The sequence below is a fragment of the Coregonus lavaretus genome, assembly GCF_964263955.1.
Source record: "Coregonus lavaretus genome assembly, chromosome: 5".
In the NCBI taxonomy this organism is placed as follows: Eukaryota; Metazoa; Chordata; class Actinopteri; order Salmoniformes; family Salmonidae; genus Coregonus; species Coregonus lavaretus.
In genome coordinates this window covers 62,500,285-62,519,824 of record NC_139992.1, presented here as the reverse complement: position 1 = coordinate 62,519,824, position 19,540 = coordinate 62,500,285, and the positions used below count along the sequence as shown (strand labels likewise).

The window sequence follows — 19,540 nt, the reverse complement described above, 5'->3', positions numbered from 1 at the left end:
TGATGGTTTCTAAGTGGATCTCCATGACAGAAATCTGAATTTCTTCTGGCTCCTCTCCCCACTTTTCCCAGGATATCGGCACATCCACCTCCTGTCCAAAGACGGAACGGCTATCCCTCTGTCTACTCTGTTTGTCAATGTCAAGATCTCTGAGGTAACAACAGAAGTCTGATGGCCCAATGATTGGCTGAATAACATGCTGCAAACTCCAACCACATGGGAGGGCTACAATACCTCATGATTGCTGTCACTTTCAACAAATTAACTGTTATCAGTATTAAAAGATAAATCTATATGAACTGCTTTAGAGTATTTCTGCCTAAATACCAATTTCTGTTCAAGCAAACATCAGTGGGGCCTCACACTGATGAAAGATGAAAATACACTTGCCTAGACAGCATTACCTGGGAATTCACAGCATTTAAGTGATTTTTTGCCCATTTCCCCAATATAAAGTATTTTAAAATAATCTTTTTTTACTTGTATGTCATGGGAATGCATTAAAGCAATGTTCAATAGCCTTGGCTGATCAAACTGATATAACAACTGACATACTGCAGGGCTCACAAGTCATTTTAGAGTAAGAGACTATGCAATGACCTTTGTGTTTTTATATCAGTGTTTCATAACCATTCAAGTATTCAACATTTGCATTGTGTGCTGGTAGAGTAACTTAACTGCATAAACAATTAGTCCTCCATCGAAACATTTCTATAGACATTTTATACAGTTCCTCAAAGTGTGGCATGAAACTATATCGGTATCTCATGCATCATGTTGTAAAAGTATTATATTGTAATGTATGAATGTGCATAGAGCTCTGTAAATAAAGAGAAATTAAAGACCTGCTGTTTTGAAAACATCTTATTATGAAAAGTTATTCCTATTGGTTAAACATTTTTAAACCGCGCATTTCTTGTAATTCATTATCAGTTAGCAATTGTTTTATACGCCATTAATTGGCAATGTTTTAATACTAAACATACAATTGTATATTTATTTCATGGTGCACTTTGCAATAGTATATGTACATGCATACTCAATAAGACAAGGTCAGTTGTTGATGTTTAATTCAGTTTACTGCTGTAGCCCAGTCCTCATCATGCTTGGATGAGGAAAACTGCATCAAAACATTCACTAAAATGTCTGTTTTCTCAGGTCCCAGTTGAGTGGCCTGAACCTTTCTACTCCTCTCCTTGCTGGCCTTCTGTGACCTCCTCCACCCTCTCTTGCACCAACACCTCCACCCCATCCGGTACATTCACCTCCATCCCCTCCTCCTCCACCCCAGCCCCTTCTTCCAGCCCCCCCCGACGGGCCTCCTGCAGGGTTAGGCTGAGGGCGTGGGGATCCTTGGCCACCCCCTGCTCCACGGGCTGGTCCGGGTGGTGCCCCCGGAGGTGCTTGACCACCTGGAACTTCTGCTTGGCACGGTAGGGGCAGTAGCAGCACATGAAAGGCTGCTGGTCGGTGTGGGTGAGGTAATGGTGGCGGAGGCCAGCTGGCCAACGGAAGGCCCTGCGGCACAGGCCGCACACGTAAGGCCGCTCCTCGCTGTGCTTACGCTGGTGGGTCTTAAGCAGGAAGCGCGTCTTGAAGCCCTTGCCACACTTCTCGCAGATAAAGGTGCGAGCGTCGCAGTGCTGCGTCTCCCTGTGGACGCGGAGGGCGTCACCACGGTTGGTGCGGTACTCGCACTCGTCGCACGCATATGGCTTATCCCCTGAGGGTGGAGGGAGAGGTGAAGAGAGAAAGAAAGGGCAGGGGAAAGGTAAATGTATGATCTAATTCCAACTAAATGTATGTTATAAATGATGACAGCAATAGTGTGTATGTGACTCATACTTTGTACCTGTATGTTTGGTCATGTGGTACTTCAATTGGCTCATCCACTTGCATTTGTAGCCACACTCAGGACAGAGGTACTTCTTCTCCTCCTGGTGGATCCTCATGTGATACTAGAATGTAATGATAATGATGATAAATGGGACTCTACTATGCCATTTGTAACACATGGTCCTCTACCAGTCCTTGTAGACTTTTTAAGCCCTATGGTTTGGTAATAGACAGAGAGGACCTGACTTCTATCAAATAAAATGGTGTAGTACCATGTTACATTACAGAAAAATGTGAAGGACCTCAATGCTCACCTTTAGCCTAGAGGGATCTGCGCAGGAGTAGCTGCACTGCTCACAGTGGTAGGGCTTCTCCCCTGTGTGTATGCGAATGTGCCATGTGATCTTCTGCTTGTTGCGAGTCGAGTACTGGCAGTCTGTGCACTTGTAGAGGCGAGTACCCCCGTGGGAGCGAACGTGCTGCTCAAAGACCAGCTGGTGGCGACAGGCGAAGCCGCAGATGGGACACTTCAGGGGCTTGTCCTCTGGGGGGCCATCCTCGTGCTCGTCAAGAAGGTGCTGGGTAAGTGGCTGCCTCTTACGGGTGGCAAAGGGGCAAAGCGGGCACTGCTGGGTGAGGTGGGTCCTCCGGTGCTCCTCCAGGCTCTCCCGGGTGGTGAAGGTCTCCTGGCAGGTGGCACAGTCCAGCTGAGGGTGCTTTTTCTGCTGGTGGACCTTGAGGGTGGCCTGGCTGCCACAGATGAAGTCACATTGCTGGCAGGCTACACTGGCGGGGCTCAGGTGTTTGCGGCTGCAGTGCTGCTTGAGCGCCGTGTCGGAGCTAAAGCGTGCCTCGCATTGGCTGCAGGGGTGCAGGAGCTTCCCCGTGTGGCAGCGGAGGGTATGTCGTCCAACATCGTTGAGGGAGTAGCTGCTGTAGTCGCACAGGGTGCAGAAATGGGAAGGCTGTTTGTCGTGGACACGCTTGCGGTGCTGCCGGAGCTTGGAGGCGGCGCCAAATGTCTGGTCGCAGACGTCGCAGCTGTGGCGGCCCATGCCGGTGTGAAGCGATTCATGGGCATATAGGCGGTAGCGCCGTGTGGTGCTGAACGGGCAGAAGCGGCAGCGGTGGGGCTTGGCACCTTCGTGCTTCAGAGCCACGTGCTGGGTCATGCAGCGCTCTTGCTTACAAGTAAAGGGGCAATGGTCGCAACGCAAAACTGCCCTTTTGACCTTTTTGAGGAGCGATAACTTGTCTTTCCGATGGACCAGCACATGGTTAGCCAAAGCTTTCTGCGACTTGGCCACAAACGAGCAGAATTCGCACTGCACCTCATTCGGCTTCAGGCAGCCTCGCTTCTCGTGGTTGTTCAGTGCTCTCTTCTGTTTGCACCTGAAAGGACAGTTGGGACAGGAGAACTTATGGCTGGGATTTGATACCTTCACCTCGACCACATCTTCTCCAGAACCTCCATTAATATTCCCCTCCTCCTCCGCCTCCTCATAGTTCCAATGTACCAGCACATGGTTGGCCAATGCTTTCTGAGATTTGGCCACAAACGAGCAGAGTTGGCACTGCACCTCGTCCAGCTTCAGGCAGCCTCGCTTCTTGTGATTGTTCAGTGCCCTCTTTTGTTTGCACCTGAAAGGACAGTTGAGACAGGAAAACTTAGGAGAATAGCTTGGATTTGATACCTTAATCTCAACCACATCTTCTTCAGAACCCCCATTAATATTCTCCTCCTCCTCATCGCTGTCATCATCCTGTTCCAGAGAGCTTACAATTCGGACAGCCTTCTTTGTGGGAGTTTTCCTTGTGCACGTCGAGCAGTGGCGCTCTATAGTTGCAAGCCTGGAGGACCTGAAACTGCACGTCTTGCAAGTGAATTTTCTGTCCTCTTCTGTATAGCTATGCGCATTGTCATTCTCTGTGTTCACGGGATGGGCTTTGTCCGTCTTTCCTAAGATTTTCCCTTCATTTATCTTTTTAATCTTCACAGGCCTCTTTACCTTGCCAACTTTCACTTGCTTCTTTGTCTTTCCAACTTTCTTTCTTTGGCTTTTCTGTAGTGCTGTAGATCCCCTCTCACTGGAGCCTTCAGGACTGGTCAAATCGCACAAGTTTGGTTCCTCTCCTCTAATTTCTGGTTGTGTGTCTATGGAATCTCTGGTTGGCGCAACATCACAAGATACTATCTCCGATTGATCTGCAGTTGTGGTTTTATCAGGGTTCTGGGATTTATCCTGACCATGTACCGAGTCCCTTTCTCCAGACTGTCCAGCAGAGGGCGTGCCAATGAACCTCCTGGTGTTCTTCTGCAGAGCGGGACACTTCCTGAGGTGGTGGGTGTCCAGGCCTCTCTTCTGTTTGAACTGCGCGCCGCAGGCTTGGCACTTGAGTCTCTTCCACCTGGCGAGGCAGAGGGAATGGCAGTGGTGTCGGAGACAGGTCTGCTTGCGAGTCACGTAGGAGCAGTGTTCGCAACGGTACATGCTAGCCTCTCCGGCCTCATTCTGCACCACCAGCATCTGCACCCGGCCTTCCAAGACCAGAGCCTCCGCTTGGTCCTTGTCTTGCTTCCTCAAGGCCTTCAGACGGATCTCGGAGTCGGTGCTTTGCGCCAATGGTTCAGCGGATGAGTTGCTAGCTGCGCTAGACACCTCCGCTATCTGTGTGTTATTCTCTGCAGCCTCTGCTTGTTGCCTTGTAGAGGTCAAAGGAGCTTCCCTGTCTTCTGAATCATTTAGGTCATCGCAATCCTCCATAGCCATGTCCTCTTCCTCCGCCTCACTTGCAGATGCTGACTTTTGCCTCTGGGTGTCAGATCCTTTAGGGTCCACTGTGGGTCTTCTGTAAGTTGGGTCTCTGCTGTTTGGCATCTCACCCTGCATGTTTGCCATCTCAGTGCACTCTGTGTTAGCTATTGTTGTTAAAACTAACGTACAGCATTGCTCCGGATTATCTGTTGAATTGTGACTCGCCAGAATCCCTTTGTCAACTACCACTTGGACAATATCAGAATTTGTATTAGCCATTTCTGTGGTTTTGGGGCCGGTTACAGTTTCTAGGTTGTGTTCATTTTGAACAGCAGAGCCAGCGACTTTCTCCTGTAGGTTCTTGACAGGACCTTCAGCAGAGTTCTTGGCTGGCATCTTGTAGAAGCCCTGCAGTAGGTCCACAGAGTTGTTTTCCCTCTCCTTCTCTGCATAGTTCTCTTGCCACTCCTTATCTCCAGGCACGTATCCATGAGCCTTTCTCTTGTGGATGAAGAGGCCGGTGCTGCTGTAAGTGGAGTAGGGGCAGAGGGCACAGCGGAACTCTCGAGTCCGGGTATGTTTGCAGTTTTCGTGGTTGTGCAGAGCCTGGCGGTAGCATGTCTGATAGGGGCAGTACTTGCACTGGAAGACGGGAGGCTGATGGCCCTCTCCCTGAGAGTGCTTGAGGAGCATGTGCTTGCGAAGCTCGTACTTGCGCTTGCAGGAGTATGCACAGACTTCACATATCAGTGATTTGGCCTGGTGTCGGAGTTTGTGGCTGTTCAGTTGGTCTGTGCGGTGACAACGGTAGGAGCACTGGTCACACTGGTACCTAGGAGAGGAAACAGACTGGATATGTCAATCTCTCAATGCCTAAGTGTGGCCTTAATGAACCCAACTCCTGATATGATATCCCACTTCTCACACCAAGAGGTGATAGAGCAGACATACACATCAACTTGGGTGAACATCAGACAAAAAGTATCTTGTAATGCACAGGTGGCAGCGGTGGACCTTCTGGCCGGACTCGCCTTTATCTGTTAGAAAACCCTACACTACTGCATGCACTCCATAAAACAGACCACTATTTTCTCTGTCAGTTCTCTAAGATGTATGTGCAAAAGAACTGTAACTAATCATAAATCACTTACCTAAGGTCACCAGCATGTTTGCGCATGTGCACATTCAGGTAGTGCTTCCATTTGGTGACATATCCACACTCAGAACACATATGATTCTTGTCATCTGAGTGGATGAGCATGTGTTTTGAGAGGTAGGTCTCATCACGGCACCTGAAGTCACACAGGTTACACTTGTGGGGCTTCTCACCTTGAAAGAAAAATACATGAATAATGGAACTGTTAAAAATTGGTAATCTGGAAGCTATGGATGAGTAGAACAGTCTGATGTTACAGTTTTCTGCTCACCACTATGCATCAGCATGTGCCGTCGAAGGACCCGCTTGTGTGCGGTGACAAAGCTGCACTCAGGGCACCGGTGGATCTTCTCATTGGCATGGAAATGGCCAACATGCTGCTGGAACTCCACAGGGTTGAACGTGGCAAAGGGGCAGAAGTTGCAGGTCAACTCCTCATCCCCGGCATGGCCTTGCTGTTTGTGCTGCCGGAAGAGGCTCTTGTTGGAGCAGGAGAAGTCGCACTGTGAGCAGTGGAAGGCCAGGTGCATCCGGTAATGGGCCTCCATGTCCTGGAGGCTACCAAAGATGGCGTTGCAGGCATGATGGCGGCACTCTACGGCCTTCACTCCATGGACATCGGCCATGTGTCTCTGGAGCTCCTTCCGGTCAGAGGTCTGGAAGGAGCAGCCCTCCTGGAAACAGGCCAGTGGCTGGCTGTCCCGCGACGTGTGGTGAGACTTCATGTGGGCCTTGAGCGCCTGGCTCTGGCGGAAGCTCTTGCCGCAGGTGGGGCAGGGGTAGACGTCCGGGTGGATGTCGCCCCCCACCTCATTGGAGTGCACACTGGCCAAGTGGCGGTGGAGCGAGTTGCGCTCCACAGCGGCGTAGTCGCACAGGTGGCAGCGGTGGACCTTCTGGCCGGACTCGCGAAGCATGTGGATGCGCAGCTTGCTCTTGCTGGTGAAGTAGTGATTGCAGGTGGGACACTGGAGGCTGGGGTCGGGGAAGTGGAGGTGGAGGTGCTCCAGCAGGTGGGAGCGCATCTTGAAACAGCGGCGGCACTCGGGGCAGATGTGAGTGCGATACATATGCTCCGTGCCCTCCATAATATGATCTTCAGGACAGGGAGGAGATGCGGGTGTTATCTTTTGTAATGAAACAAATGAAACAGAACAACTTATTTCCTAGTATGTAAATGTAGACCTACATTTACTGACCTAAACCTGATTAAAGTGCTATGGTCAGCACAACATTTACCTGAGATAATACCTCACCAGAAAACATGAATGGTCCTTAACACAGAAGAGAAGAACAACAATGCCAAAGCAGGACTAGAGATCCCACACTACCTTTAGATGGGTTCTCATTGATGTTTGTAGCTGCAGATGATTTGTCTTTTTGCACCTCCTCACTGGCTCTATTGTTGATGTTGTGCTGCTGTGTCTCTTCTTCATCCTCATCTTCTTCTTGTGATGACACATAAGCTGGATTGCGTTTCCAGGCCCTTCTTGGCCTTCCAGAGCTGGTCTCCAGAGCCGATTGGCTGCTTCCACCCTGGCCTGTCGTTGTTGGCACCTTGTCACCTGAGCACAAACATTTTCACAAATTGAGGCATCCAGTGTAGGCTCTACCCTAAATATAACAATGTGTGTGAATGAGTGTTTGTGTGTGTGGAGAACGATGCATTTATTCTAAAAGCTTACCCTCAGGTGCAGCAAGTGAACGGTCATGTTCCAGCCCATGGGTACTCAGCTGCTTAGCATGAGCGGTCACAAAGTCACAGCGGGGACAGTGGAAGGGCATATGGCTACGCCAGTGCCCATCCATCTCGGCATGTGTGCGGAATGCCAAGGTGCAGGACCGGAAGGTACAAGAGACAAGGGTCAGAGCATGCTGTGAGTGCAGGTGTTCCTGGTACACCAACCGGTGTGAAGTGCTGAACTGGCAACCCTCCTCGGAGCAGTGGAATGGACCTGTAGGTTCCTCCCTCCGATGGCATTGGAAGTGGTGCTTCAGCACACCTGGCATGGCAAAGACCTCATCGCACAAAGGACACTTATAACGGGTCAACTGTCCCTTTTTGGTGAAATCAGCAGTGCAAAGGTGAGAGGAAACGCGGCTGCTATCTGAGAATTCCTTCCCGCACTTCTCACAGAGACACAACTCCTCAGTCTCCATTGGCTCATTTGTCTGTTGAGAAAATATTAAAAACATTATGCCATATAACATGACAGGTTTTAGGCAATTAATATTAAATAACAATGAGTTAGTGTGCCTATCACCAAGGACTATGTCACAGTGAAATGTCAACTACTGGAGCTGCCTGATCACACAGGGAGGAATATACAAGAAAATGTTTACCTTAGGTGTCCATACCTATGTATTTACAGTTATAGGCACTGTGTTGTTTCATAGCTTATAACAGTTGTAAACAGTACTATCTGTTTGCATGCATGCAAATAAACTCACAACTGAGTGATCTAAAATCAATGGGGTAGGATTAGCCTAGTCCAAGCTCTTCTCGGTCCTAACACCACAATGGTGGAACCAGCTTCCCCCTGAAGCTAGGACAGCAGAGTCCCTGCCCATCTTCCGAAAATGTCTGAAACCCTACCTCTTCAAAGAGTATCTAAAATAATCCCACAGCACGCCCCCTTGATAAAAAAAAAATATATATAATAAAAGTGTGTTGCGCTAAATTGAGCAAGTTCAACTGTGAATGGTCCTGGTGCACCAGGATTTGGACTTGTGGTTTTACTTAATTCTCCGTACTGGTCAATGATTATAAAGGCGATTCTGATCCAACCATAAATTCATACACTGTGCCCCTTGCCTTAGAGGATTGAAAATCAATATGTAACTAGATGTAGTAGGCTAAGTAGGTTAACTAGCTGGCTCATTGTTGCCCATGAAAGGAAGTTAGGCTAGCGGGCAAGCATTTCAGCCAGGTAGCCTAGGACAACAAAAACTAAAAGCATGTTCTGTATGACAAGTCATAGACCGTTTCGGCAACATGAAAGAGGAGGATGTCATTGGCATTTCTCTACAAATAGGGTGAGTAAACATGTTTCTTCTACTTGCAAGGGTTTTGTCCCAGCCCAGCTCTCACACCTGACTTAATCAAGATCAACATGTTAATCAACATAACGAATCACGACGATAGGCTATGATTTGTAATCAGGTATGAGCTGGGCTGGAACAAAAGCTTATGCACACTCCTGCCATTCAGATCTGTATTGATATATAACGGAGCTGCTGCGGACCAGAAGACTGCAGCCAAGGCAGCACTGGTCCACACCTGTTCTGTCGGGTGAGTAGTATTAGTTGGTACTGTATGTGCCTTTAGGTTCCTCTCCATGTGTAGGCTATTGTACTGGCCTGTGTGGTACAGTCTTTCATATGTGTAGTAGTTTGTTGCATCGTATTGCTTAGTTGATCATGTGTCAACTTTGAATTCAATCTAAGACACAGATTGTTAACTTTCTCCATTTTGTACTTGACCTTTATAGATGCAGACCCAAAGACATTCAAGCAGCACTTTGAGAGGAAGCTTCAAGTCTCCAATGGTCCCAGTACTGGTTGATGTGCAGGCCTAAGTGACCACACATACTGAAATGGACCTACAGCTTGGGTAAGATTCTTCCATCATTCACACACAGTAGACATAGTGTAAACCACCATGTTGTCAACAAAATGCTGTCCTCAATGCTTAAGTTGTATTGTGTATGGCTCAATTTGTGGAAATGATGTGCTCACTCATCAACTTTAATGTCTTGATTCACATACACACGATGACCACGATTTGAATGCTGCAACTGAGACAGAATGACGTCGAGGGATACAAGCTGAGACCCCGAGTATAACTGGACATGGGCCGGATATTTGTGACAACGACCTAAAAGGGGTGGATAAGCACACCATTTTATGTTTATTCCATTGCCAACCATCCCTGTAGCTACTCCTTATTCCACACAATGCCTTTTATGCCCCATGGTCCCTCAACTTCGGACACCATGTAACTCTCCATCTTATCTCTATAAGCCCACCCTACTTTCACCTATTTTCCCTATGCTGCTTCCTTCACTTGTTCTTCTCCTGATTTGATAACATCTAGACTCAGTAACACGTTTAAAAGTGTTGTGCTGTATTGTTTTTGCTACCTTTTTTTTCACCTGTGTAATTCTGTCCTCCTGCTTATTCTGGGGTTTGGACTGAATGCTGTGGCAAATGTGCTGCTCACAAATGACATAAGCAACATGGACCTGTTAAATTGACAAGAAGGGTGTTGATATAGCTGCGTTTAGGAATGGCTTCCTTGCTTTGAGTCAGTTAAGTGCGTTTCTCATTCTGCTGGAGTTGACCTAGTATTTTATAATAAACCTACCTTACGCATCCAGTTGTTTCTCAATTTGTAACTCACCCACCAAAAATCACAATATGCTGTTTTACATGTTGTGTTATTTGTGCTGGTCTAATTCTTAAAATGGAAAAGCAGAAGAATCTGTGTGCACTCTGATATTTGGTTCTCTCCGATGTCCCAGGTTTGTGGCATTGATTAATAAATCATGTAATATTTACTTCAAGTCATATGTTTATATGCTGTTTATAAAAGGCATATGTATGAATTGTTTAACATTTTGTTTTCTTTAAAACAATGTAATTGTTGGAGTTCAGGTGTTTGATGTGATTGATGGGTGACTATGTGCATTCTGGTCAAATAAATATGCTTATTTATTCATGATTATGGATACATTCTGCAATGAGTTAATTTGGCATTGAATCTGCAACAGAACATGTCAAAAAGTTAAAGTGCATTCGGAAAGTATTCAGACCTTCACTTTTCCACTTTGTTACGTTACAGCCTTATCCTTTTTTTTAAAAATCCTCAATCTATACACAATACACATGACAAAGCGAAAACAGGTTTTTAGAAATGTTTAAAAAACAGAAATACCTGATTTACATAAGTATTCAGACCCTTTGCTATGAGACTCGAAATTGAGATCAGGTGCATCCTGTTTCCATTGATCATCCTTGAGATGTTCTACAACTTGATCGGAGTCCACCTGTGGTAAATTCAATTGATTGGGGATGATTTGGAAAGGCACACACCTGTCTATATAAGGTCCCATGGTTGACAGTGCATGTCAAAGCAAAGAACCAAGCCATGAGGTTGAAGGATTTGTCCGTAGAGCTCAGAGACAGGATTGTGTCGAGGCACAGATCTGGGGAAGGGTACCAAAAAATGTCTGCAGCATTGAAGGTCCCCAAGAACACAGTGGCCTCCATCATTCTTAAATGGAAGAAGTTTGGAACCACCAAGACTCTTCTGAGCTGGCCGCCCGGCCAAACTGAGCAATCGGGGGATAAGGGCCTTGGTCAGGGAGGTGACCAAGAACCCGATGGTCACTGACAAAGCTTCAGAGTTCCTCTGTGGAGATAGGAGAACCTTCCAGAAGGACAAACATCTCTGCAGCACTCCACCAATCAGGCCTTTATGGTAGAGTGGCCAGACAGAAGCTACTCCTCAGTAAAATGCACGACAGCCCGCTTGGGGTTTGCCAAAAGGCACCTAAAGGTCTCTGACATAAGAAACAAAATTATCTGGTCTGATGAAACCAAGATTGAACTCTTTGGCCTGAATGCCAAACGTCACATTTGGAGGAAACCAAGCACCGCTCATCACCTGGCCAATACCATCTCTACGGTGAAGCATGGTGGTGGCAGCATCATGCTGTGGGGATGTTTTTCAGCAGCAGGGACTGGGAGTCTAGTCAGGATCGAGGGAAAGATGAATAGAGCAAAGTACAGAGAAATCGTTGATGAAAACCTGCTCCAACAGGACAACGCAAGAGTGGCTTCAGGACAAGCCTCTGAATGTCCTTGAGCGGCCCAGCCAGAGCCTGGACTTGAACCTGATCGAACATCTCTGGAGAGACCTGAAAATAGCTGTGGAGCGACGCTCCCCATCCAACCTGACAGAGCTGGAGAGGATCTGGAGAGAAGAATGGGAGAAACTCCCCAAATACAGGTGTGCCAAGCTTATAGCGTCATAGCCAAGAAGACTTAACGCTGTAATCCCTGCCAAAGGTGCTTCAACAAAGTACTGAGTAAAGGGTCTGAATACAGTTTTTATTTTTTGTAAATTTGCAAACAATTCTAAACCTGTTTTTACTTTGTCATAATGGGGTATTGTGTGTAGATTGATGAGGAAAAAATACAATTTAATAAATGTTAGAATAAGGCTGTAACGTAACAAAATGTGGAAAAGGTGAAAGGGTCTGAATCCTTTCCGACACCATGAATTGAAATAGATTTCACCTAGTTCATATAGTTGGCAGATATAAGGGATTAAATATCGGACATCCACCGGCTAAAGACGAGGAGCTGGTAAAATAAGGGTCTGTTGCTAATATCAACTAGGTAGCTAGCTAGCTAGCTTCTTTGCAAAAAAAACTAGCTTAGTATTCATGGCACATAGTAAATATCTGACTGCTACTACATACATTTTACATTTAGCAGACGCTCTTCTCCAGAGCGACTTACAGTTAGTGAGTGCATACATTTTTCATACTGGCCCCCCGTGGGAATCGAACCCACAACCCTGGCATTGCAAACGCCATGATCTACCAACTGAGCTATATTCTGTACAAGACAAGACCAAATGCATAAATAAGACAAATATTAGTTAAAACATGGAACAGTAAATGGAAATGTTCAATATATCTTTCGTTTTGGATCAAGGTAGATAGTTTCTAGCTTGCTGACAGCAAAGGTGTCAGCTATAGATGACGTGCAGGAGCTTACATTGATTTGTAGTCTTGCATGATGTCTACTTTTATGCAAATTATCATTTTCGAATCAGAGTAAATAGAGCCATATATAACACACACACACACACACACACACACATACATACACTACCGGTCAAAAGTTTTAGAACACCTACTCAGTTTTTCTTAATTTTTACTATTATTTTCTACATTGTAGAATAATAGTGAAGACATCAAAACTATGAAATAACACATATGGAATCATGTAGTAACCATAAAAGTGTTAAACGAATCAAAATATGTTTTATATTTGAGATTCTTCATATAGCCACCCTTTGCCTTGATGACAGCATTGCACACTCTTGGCATTCTCTCAACCAGCTTCATGAGGTAGTCACCTGGAAATCATTTCAATTAACTGGTGTGCCTTCTTAAATGTTAATTTGTGGAGTTTCTTTCCTTCTTAATGCATTTGAGCCAATCAGTTGTGTTGTGACAAGGTAGGGGTGGTATACAGAAGATAGCCCTATTTGGTAAAAGGCAAAGTCCATATTAAGGCAAGAACAGCTCAAATAAGCAAAGAGAAACGACAGTCCATCATTACTTTAAGACAACATTTGGGAACGTTTAACGTTTCTTCAAGTGCAGTCGCAAAAACCATTAAGCGCTATGACGAAACTGGCTCTCATGAGGACCGCCACAGGAAAGGATGACCCAGAGTTACCTCTGCTGCAGAGGATAAATTCATTAGAGTTACCAGCCTCAGAAATTGCAGCCCAAAAAAATGCTTCACAGAGTTCAAGTAACAGACACATCTCAACATCAACTGTTCAGAGGAGACTGTGTGAATCAGGCCTTCATGGTCGAATTGCTGAAAAGAAACCACTACTAAAGGACACCAATAAGAAGAAGAGACTTGCATGGGCCAAGAAACACGAGCAATGGATATTAGACCGGTGGAAATGTGTCCTTTGGTCTGGAGTCCAAATTTGAGATTTTTGGTTCCAACTGCCGTGTCTTTGTGAGATGCGGTGTAGGTGAACGGATTATCTCCGCATGTGTATTTCCCACCGTAAAGCATGGAAGAGGTGTTATGGTGTGGGGGTGCTTTGCTGGTGACACTGTCTGTGATTTATTTAGAATTCAAGGCACACTTAACCAGCATGGCTACCACAGCATTCTGCAGCGATACACCATCCCATCTGGTTTGGGCTTAGGTGGGACTATCATTTGTTTTTCAACAGGACAATGACCCAACACACCTCCAGGCTGTGTAAGGGCTATTTTACCAAGAAGGAGAGTGATGGAGTGCTGCATCAGATGACCTGGCCTCCACAATCCCCCGACCTCAAACAAATTGAGATGGTTTGGGATGAGTCGGACCGCAGAGTGAAGGAAATGCAGCCAACAAGTGCTCAGCATATGTGGTAACTTCTTCAAGACTGTTGGAAAAGCATTCCAGGTGAAGCTTGTTGAGAGAATGCCAAGAGTGTGCAAAGCTGTCATCAAGGCAAAATCTCAAATATAACATATTTTGATTTATTTAACACTTTTTTGGTTACTACATAATTCCATGTGTTATTTCATAGTTTTGTTGTCTTCACTATTATTCTACAATATAGAAAATAGTAAAAATAAAAGAAAAACCCTTGAATGAGTAGGTGTTCTAAAACTTTCGACCAGTTATCAAAACGTCACGCCAGGAAAAGCCTACATGAAACACATACCTTGTTTGAAGTGGTTCTAAAATCCCCTGTGGGAAAAAGGAATGGTGAAAAACCGATTGGAACCATTTCTGTGTTTGACCGCTAGGTTTTATGGGTATTATGACCATGTACACTCTGGCCCTCTTTAAAAACTAAGTACTAGCTAATAAACACAATTAGCATTTCGAATTTATGTTTCGAGTTCTTCAGTAACAAATCCATTATCAGCAGTGCTGAATAATGATAGCACTTCTGAAACAGAATTCTGACCTACTACGTCAACTTCCGAGATTCTTTGTCTCTGGAATACAATGCATTTTACCCCGTCAGACCTTTCTAAATTGACCTTTATTCTGATGGATATCGTTACATATGTTTACCTGTAATTAACATAAACAAACTAGCCAAGTCATTTAATGAGCCTGCCTTACCTTAATAAGGTATTGAAGCTGGGTAAATCGCCACTTCAATAACCAAAGGACGCGATCACCATGTTTGTTTTGTTGGAGCAATGATTAAGCATTTCCAGTTGAAAGAATCTCATCATCATTACTTTCACACTCAGGGCGTATATGGACAGCATATAGATATAGCTAGCTAGGTATATTGTTGAAAATTAAAATCATTTTCGGTAATTTTGCTTGGTCTTGCATTAATAATGACAGTGCATTTGAAGACTAGGAATTAACAACAACTGCGCCCTGAAAATACGGAGCTATTTTCATAGAACACCGGAAGTATTGTAGAGGTCGACACATGATTCACGGCAGCAACATTAGCAAAGACTTTTGATAACTAATACCTCATTGTTCTATCCGTGACATTAGCGTCCGACAGCAGCATTAAGACTTCCGGTTTTCTGATTTTGCCTTCAAAATAAAAGTATGCGGTAAAACGCTGTGTATGATACGAAATCTCACAGGAGGTTGGTGGCTGCACCTTATTTGGGGAGGTAATGGTTGGAATGGCATAAATGGAATGGCAGCCAACAATCTTACCCACCTTCCAACACTACTAGTCTGTTCCCTATCAGATGACCAGCGGGAGAGGTATACATCGCTGCTGCGTGCTTTGAACAGTGAGTTTGGAAAATAATTGTCCAGGTCTGCCTAGTGGCTTAAAGCCTCATGTGTCTTATCCTAGTAGCATCCTGTAGCAGGGATGGGCAACTCCAGTCCTCAGGGGCCTGATTGGTGATTGGCCTGATTGGCCCCTGAGGACTGGAGTTTCCCACCCCTGCTAGGCCCCTTAGTTCCAGTGAAGGGAAATCTTAACGCTACAGCATACAATGACATTCTAGATAAGCATTTCGCTACACCCGCAATAACATCTGCTAAATATGTGTATGTGAACAATAACATTTGGTTTGACGATTCTGTGCTTCCAACTTTGTGACAACAGTTTGGGGAAGGCCCTTTCCTGTTTCAGCATGACAATGCCCCCGTGCACAAAGCGAGGTCCATACAGAAATGGTTTGTCGAGATCGGTGTGGAAGAACTTGACTGGCCTGCACAGAGCCCTGACCTCAAACCCATCGAACACCTTTGGGATGAATTGGAACGCTGACTGCCAGGCCTAATCGCCCAATATCAGTGCCGACCTCACTAATGCTCTTGTGGCTGAATGGAAGCAAGTCCCCGCAGCAATGTTCCAATATCTAGTGGAAAGCCTTCCCAGAAGAATGGAGGCTGTTATAGCAGCAAAGGGATGTAGCTCAGTTGGTAGAGCATGGCGTTTGCAACGCCAGGGTTGTGGTTTCGATTCCCACGGGGGGTCTAAAAAATAATGTATGCACTCACTAACTGTAAGTCGCTCTGGATAAGAGACAAAAAAATAAAATAAAATAAAAACATTTTAAAAAAAAGGGGGACCAACTCCATTTTAATGGCCATGATTTTGGAATTAGATGTTTGATGAGCAGGTGTCCACATACCTTTGGCCATGTAGTGTATGTCTTGGATGTCCTTATGCAAGATCAGGGTTCAGGATATCAGATCCTGAAATACACCAAACAATCTGAGAACCATAGTACATGTGTAGGTTACACCACGTAATCACATCATTGCAGATTGATCTTCTTTTGACAATTTACATGGAAACATTATTTCATGGCGTTCACCATTATAGCATTGTTTTAATGGCACTCACCATTATACTCAATGAGTCTGATATACACGTTCTTGCATAACATTAATGCAATAATATTTGTTTCTGATAATTCATACAAAATACAACATCTCATGTTGTCGTGAATTAATTAATTGATGTTATCTCCAAATTGGACTGCTTTAGTAAGCAAACACACATAGGGACCACGACTACTTCCATCTACCTGAGCATTGAAATTCCAACAGCCTTGCAAAAGTATTCATCCCCCTTGGCTTTTTACCTATGTTGTTGCATTACAACCTGTAATTTAAATTGATTTTTATTTGGATTTCATGTAATGGACATACACAAAATAGTCCAAATTGGTGAAGTGAAATGAAAGAAATTCTAAAAAATAAATAACGGAAAAGTGGTGCGTGCATATGTATTCACCCCCTTTGCTATGACGCTCCTAAATAACATCTGGTGCAACCAATTACCTTCAGAAGTCACATAATTAGTTAAATAAAGTCCACCTGTGTGCAATCTAAGTGTCACATGATCTGTCACATGATCTCAGTATATATACACCTGTTCTGAAAGGCCCCAGAGTCTGCAACACCACTAAGCAAGAGGCACCACCAAGCAAGCGGCACCATGACGACCAAGGAGCTCTCCAAACAGGTCAGGGACAAAGTTGTGGAGAAGTACTGATCAGGGTTGGGTTATAAAAAAAATATCAGAAACTTTGAACATCCCACGGAGCACCATTAAATCCATTATAAAAAAATGTAAAGAATATGGCACCACAACAAACCTGCCAAGAAAGGGCCGCCCACCAAAACTCATGGACCAGGCAAGGAGGGCATTAATCAGAGAGGCAACAAAGAGATCAAAGATAACCCTGAAGGAGCTGCAAAGCTCCACAGCGGAGATTGGAGTATCTGTCCATAGACCACTTTAAGCCGTACACTCCACAGTGCTGGGCTTTACGGAAGAGTGGCCAGAAAAAAACGTCATGTGGGAGACTCTCCAAACATATGGAAGAAGGTACTCTGGTCAGATGAGACTAAAATTGAGCTTTTTGGCCATCAAGGAAAATGCTATGTCTGGTGCACACCCAACACCTCTCATCACCCCGAGATCACCATCCCCACAGTGAAGCATGGTGGTGGCAGCGTCATGCTGTGAGGATGTTTTTCATCGGCAGGGACTGGGAAACTGGTCAGAATTGAAGGAATGATGGATGGCGCTAAATACAGGGAAATTCTTGAGGGAAACCTGTTTCAGTATTCCAGAGATTTGAGACTGGGACGGAGATTCACCTTCCAGCAGGACAATGACCCTAAGCATACTGCTAAAGCAACACTCCAGTGGTTTAAGGGGAAACATTTAAATGTCAGTGGCTTCTTGCTTGCTGAGTGGCCTTTCAGGATATGTCGATATAGGACTCATTTTACTGTGGATATAGATACTTTTGTACCTGTTTCCTCCAGCATCTTCACAAGGTCCTTTGCTGTTGTTCTGGGATTGATTTGCACTTTTCGCACCAAAGTACATTCATCTCTAGGAGACAGAACGCGTCTCCTTCCTGAGTGGTATGACGGCTGCGTGGTCCAATGATGTTTATACTTGCGTACTATTGTTTGTACAGATGAACGTGGTACCTTCAGGCATTTGGAAATTGCTCCCAAGGATGAACCAGACTTGTGGAGGTCTACCATTTTTTTTTCTGAGGTCTTGGCCGATTTCTTTTGATTTTCCCATGATGTCAAGCAAAGAGACACTGAGTTTGAAGGTAGGCCTTGAAATACATCCACAGGTACACATCCAATTGACTCAAATGATGTAAATTAGCCTATCAGACGCTTCTAAAGCCATGACATAATTTTCTGGAATTTTCCAAGCTGTTTAAAGGCACCGTCAACTTAGTGTATGTAAACTTCTGACCCACTGGAATTGTGATACACTGAATTATAAGTGAAATAATCTGTTCGTAAACAATTGTTGGAAAAATTACTTGTGTCATGCACAAAGTAGATGTCCTAACCGGCTTGCCAAAAGTATAGTTTGAAAAACGAGTTTTAATGACTCCAACCTAAGTGTGTGTAAACTTCCGACTTCAACTGTATACTCTACCAGTCAAAAGTCTAGACACACCTACTCATTCAAGGGTTTTTCAATTTTTTTACATTGTAGAATAATAGTAAAGACATCAAAACGATGAAATAACACATGGAATCATGTAGTAACCAAATAAATGTTAAACAAATCTAAATATATTTTATATTTGAGATTCTTCAAATAGCCACCTTTTGCCTTGATGACAGCTTTGCACACTCTTGACATTCTCTCCACCAGCTTCATGAGGTAGTCACCTGGAATGCATTTCAATTAACAGGTGTGCCTTCTTAAAAGTGAATTTGTGGAATTTATTTCCTTCTTAATGCGTTTGAGCCAGTCAGTTGTGTTGTGACAAGGTAGGAGGGTTATACAGAAGATATCCCTATTTGGTAAAATACCAAGTCCATATTATGTCAAGAACAGCTCAAATAAGCAAAGAGAAACAACAGTCCAGTGGCGGCTCCTGAAAAAATTCTCAGGAGGGGCAATTTTTCTGATGATTTAGGTGACCTACACACATTTTTAAAAAGATATGTCCAGCAACAACATGAAGACAGGGGCAGCATATAAGTCAATACCAGAAGCATTTATTGACTGATCTCAAAAGTGTTGGCTTACAAAAGCAAAATAAGTTATCACAGTAAAAATAATCAAGGGTGTTCTTTCACATTCCTCAACACTGCATAAACAATATGTATGGCTTTGTAAAAATGAACAACCATATTCTGGCCAATTGTATAGATTTGTAAATATGAACAACCATATTCTGGCCAATTGTATAGATTTGTAAAAATGAACATGAACAGATTTTTTATTTTTTTGAATGGCAGTACCTTTCAAACATGTCTGCTTGCAGTAAGGTAGCACTCACAAGGTGGCCAGAGAAAGATAACCTTTCTTTGGTGTGATCCAGGATGGTGTTGCAGACCTCTTCAGACAGCCTCTGCTTCTCCTCTTCTCTCAAAGCTGTTCTGGGTCTTTTGGCTCCTGTTGCTTCTTGCAGCTGCTGTTGAGAGGAGTCCCTGAAGGCAAACAGACCAATGTGTTTGTTGGCTTTGTACAGTATTGTTGTCTATGTGATGCACAGGTATATGCAATGTATCCATGTATAGTACAATA

At 44.6% G+C, this 19,540-nt stretch overlaps 2 protein-coding genes across 3 annotated transcripts in view; one reads left to right on the top strand and one right to left on the bottom strand.

Annotated features, from left to right (window-relative positions):
• The window catches only part of plcd4b (phospholipase C, delta 4b), a 28,300-nt gene extending 27,444 nt beyond the window's left edge, over positions 1-856 (top strand). The window contains exon 16 of the mRNA XM_084161856.1: positions 72-856. Coding sequence (XP_084017982.1) covers positions 72-172 — 101 coding nt within the window. The 3' untranslated portion in view covers positions 173-856. The remainder of the gene's footprint in view (positions 1-71) is intronic.
• Positions 850-14,937, bottom strand: znf142 (zinc finger protein 142). Of its 2 annotated transcripts, XM_084161854.1 has the most exons (9): positions 14,641-14,714; positions 14,231-14,256; positions 7,434-7,920; positions 7,080-7,313; positions 6,020-6,844; positions 5,744-5,921; positions 2,151-5,424; positions 1,853-1,958; positions 850-1,723 (listed from the first exon to the last, which is right to left on the bottom strand). In XM_084161854.1, the coding sequence occupies exons 3-9, from the start codon at positions 7,906-7,908 to the stop codon at positions 1,185-1,187; spliced, it is 5,631 nt and encodes a 1,876-aa protein (XP_084017980.1). In that variant the 5' UTR covers positions 7,909-7,920; positions 14,231-14,256; positions 14,641-14,714; the 3' UTR covers positions 850-1,184. The 2 variants fall into 2 exon arrangements, with proteins under 2 accessions (XP_084017980.1, XP_084017981.1); XM_084161855.1 differs by lacking the exon at positions 14,231-14,256 and having other exon boundaries at positions 14,641-14,937.
• Positions 14,938-19,540: the final 4,603 nt, after the last annotated feature.

What these genes read in the sequence shown, in the direction of transcription:
- znf142 (XM_084161855.1), bottom strand. Translation starts at nt 7,908, where the DNA reads ATGGAGACTGAGGAGTTGTGTCTCTGTGAGAAGTGCGGGAAGGAATTC. An exon ending in TTCACTTGCTGCACCTGAGG is followed by an intron (nt 7,314 to 7,433) that starts GTAAGCTTTTAG and finishes GTTTGTGCTCAG; the next exon opens with GTGACAAGGTGCCAACAACG. An exon ending in CAATGAGAACCCATCTAAAG is followed by an intron (nt 6,845 to 7,079) that starts GTAGTGTGGGAT and finishes CCTGTCCTGAAG; the next exon opens with ATCATATTATGGAGGGCACG.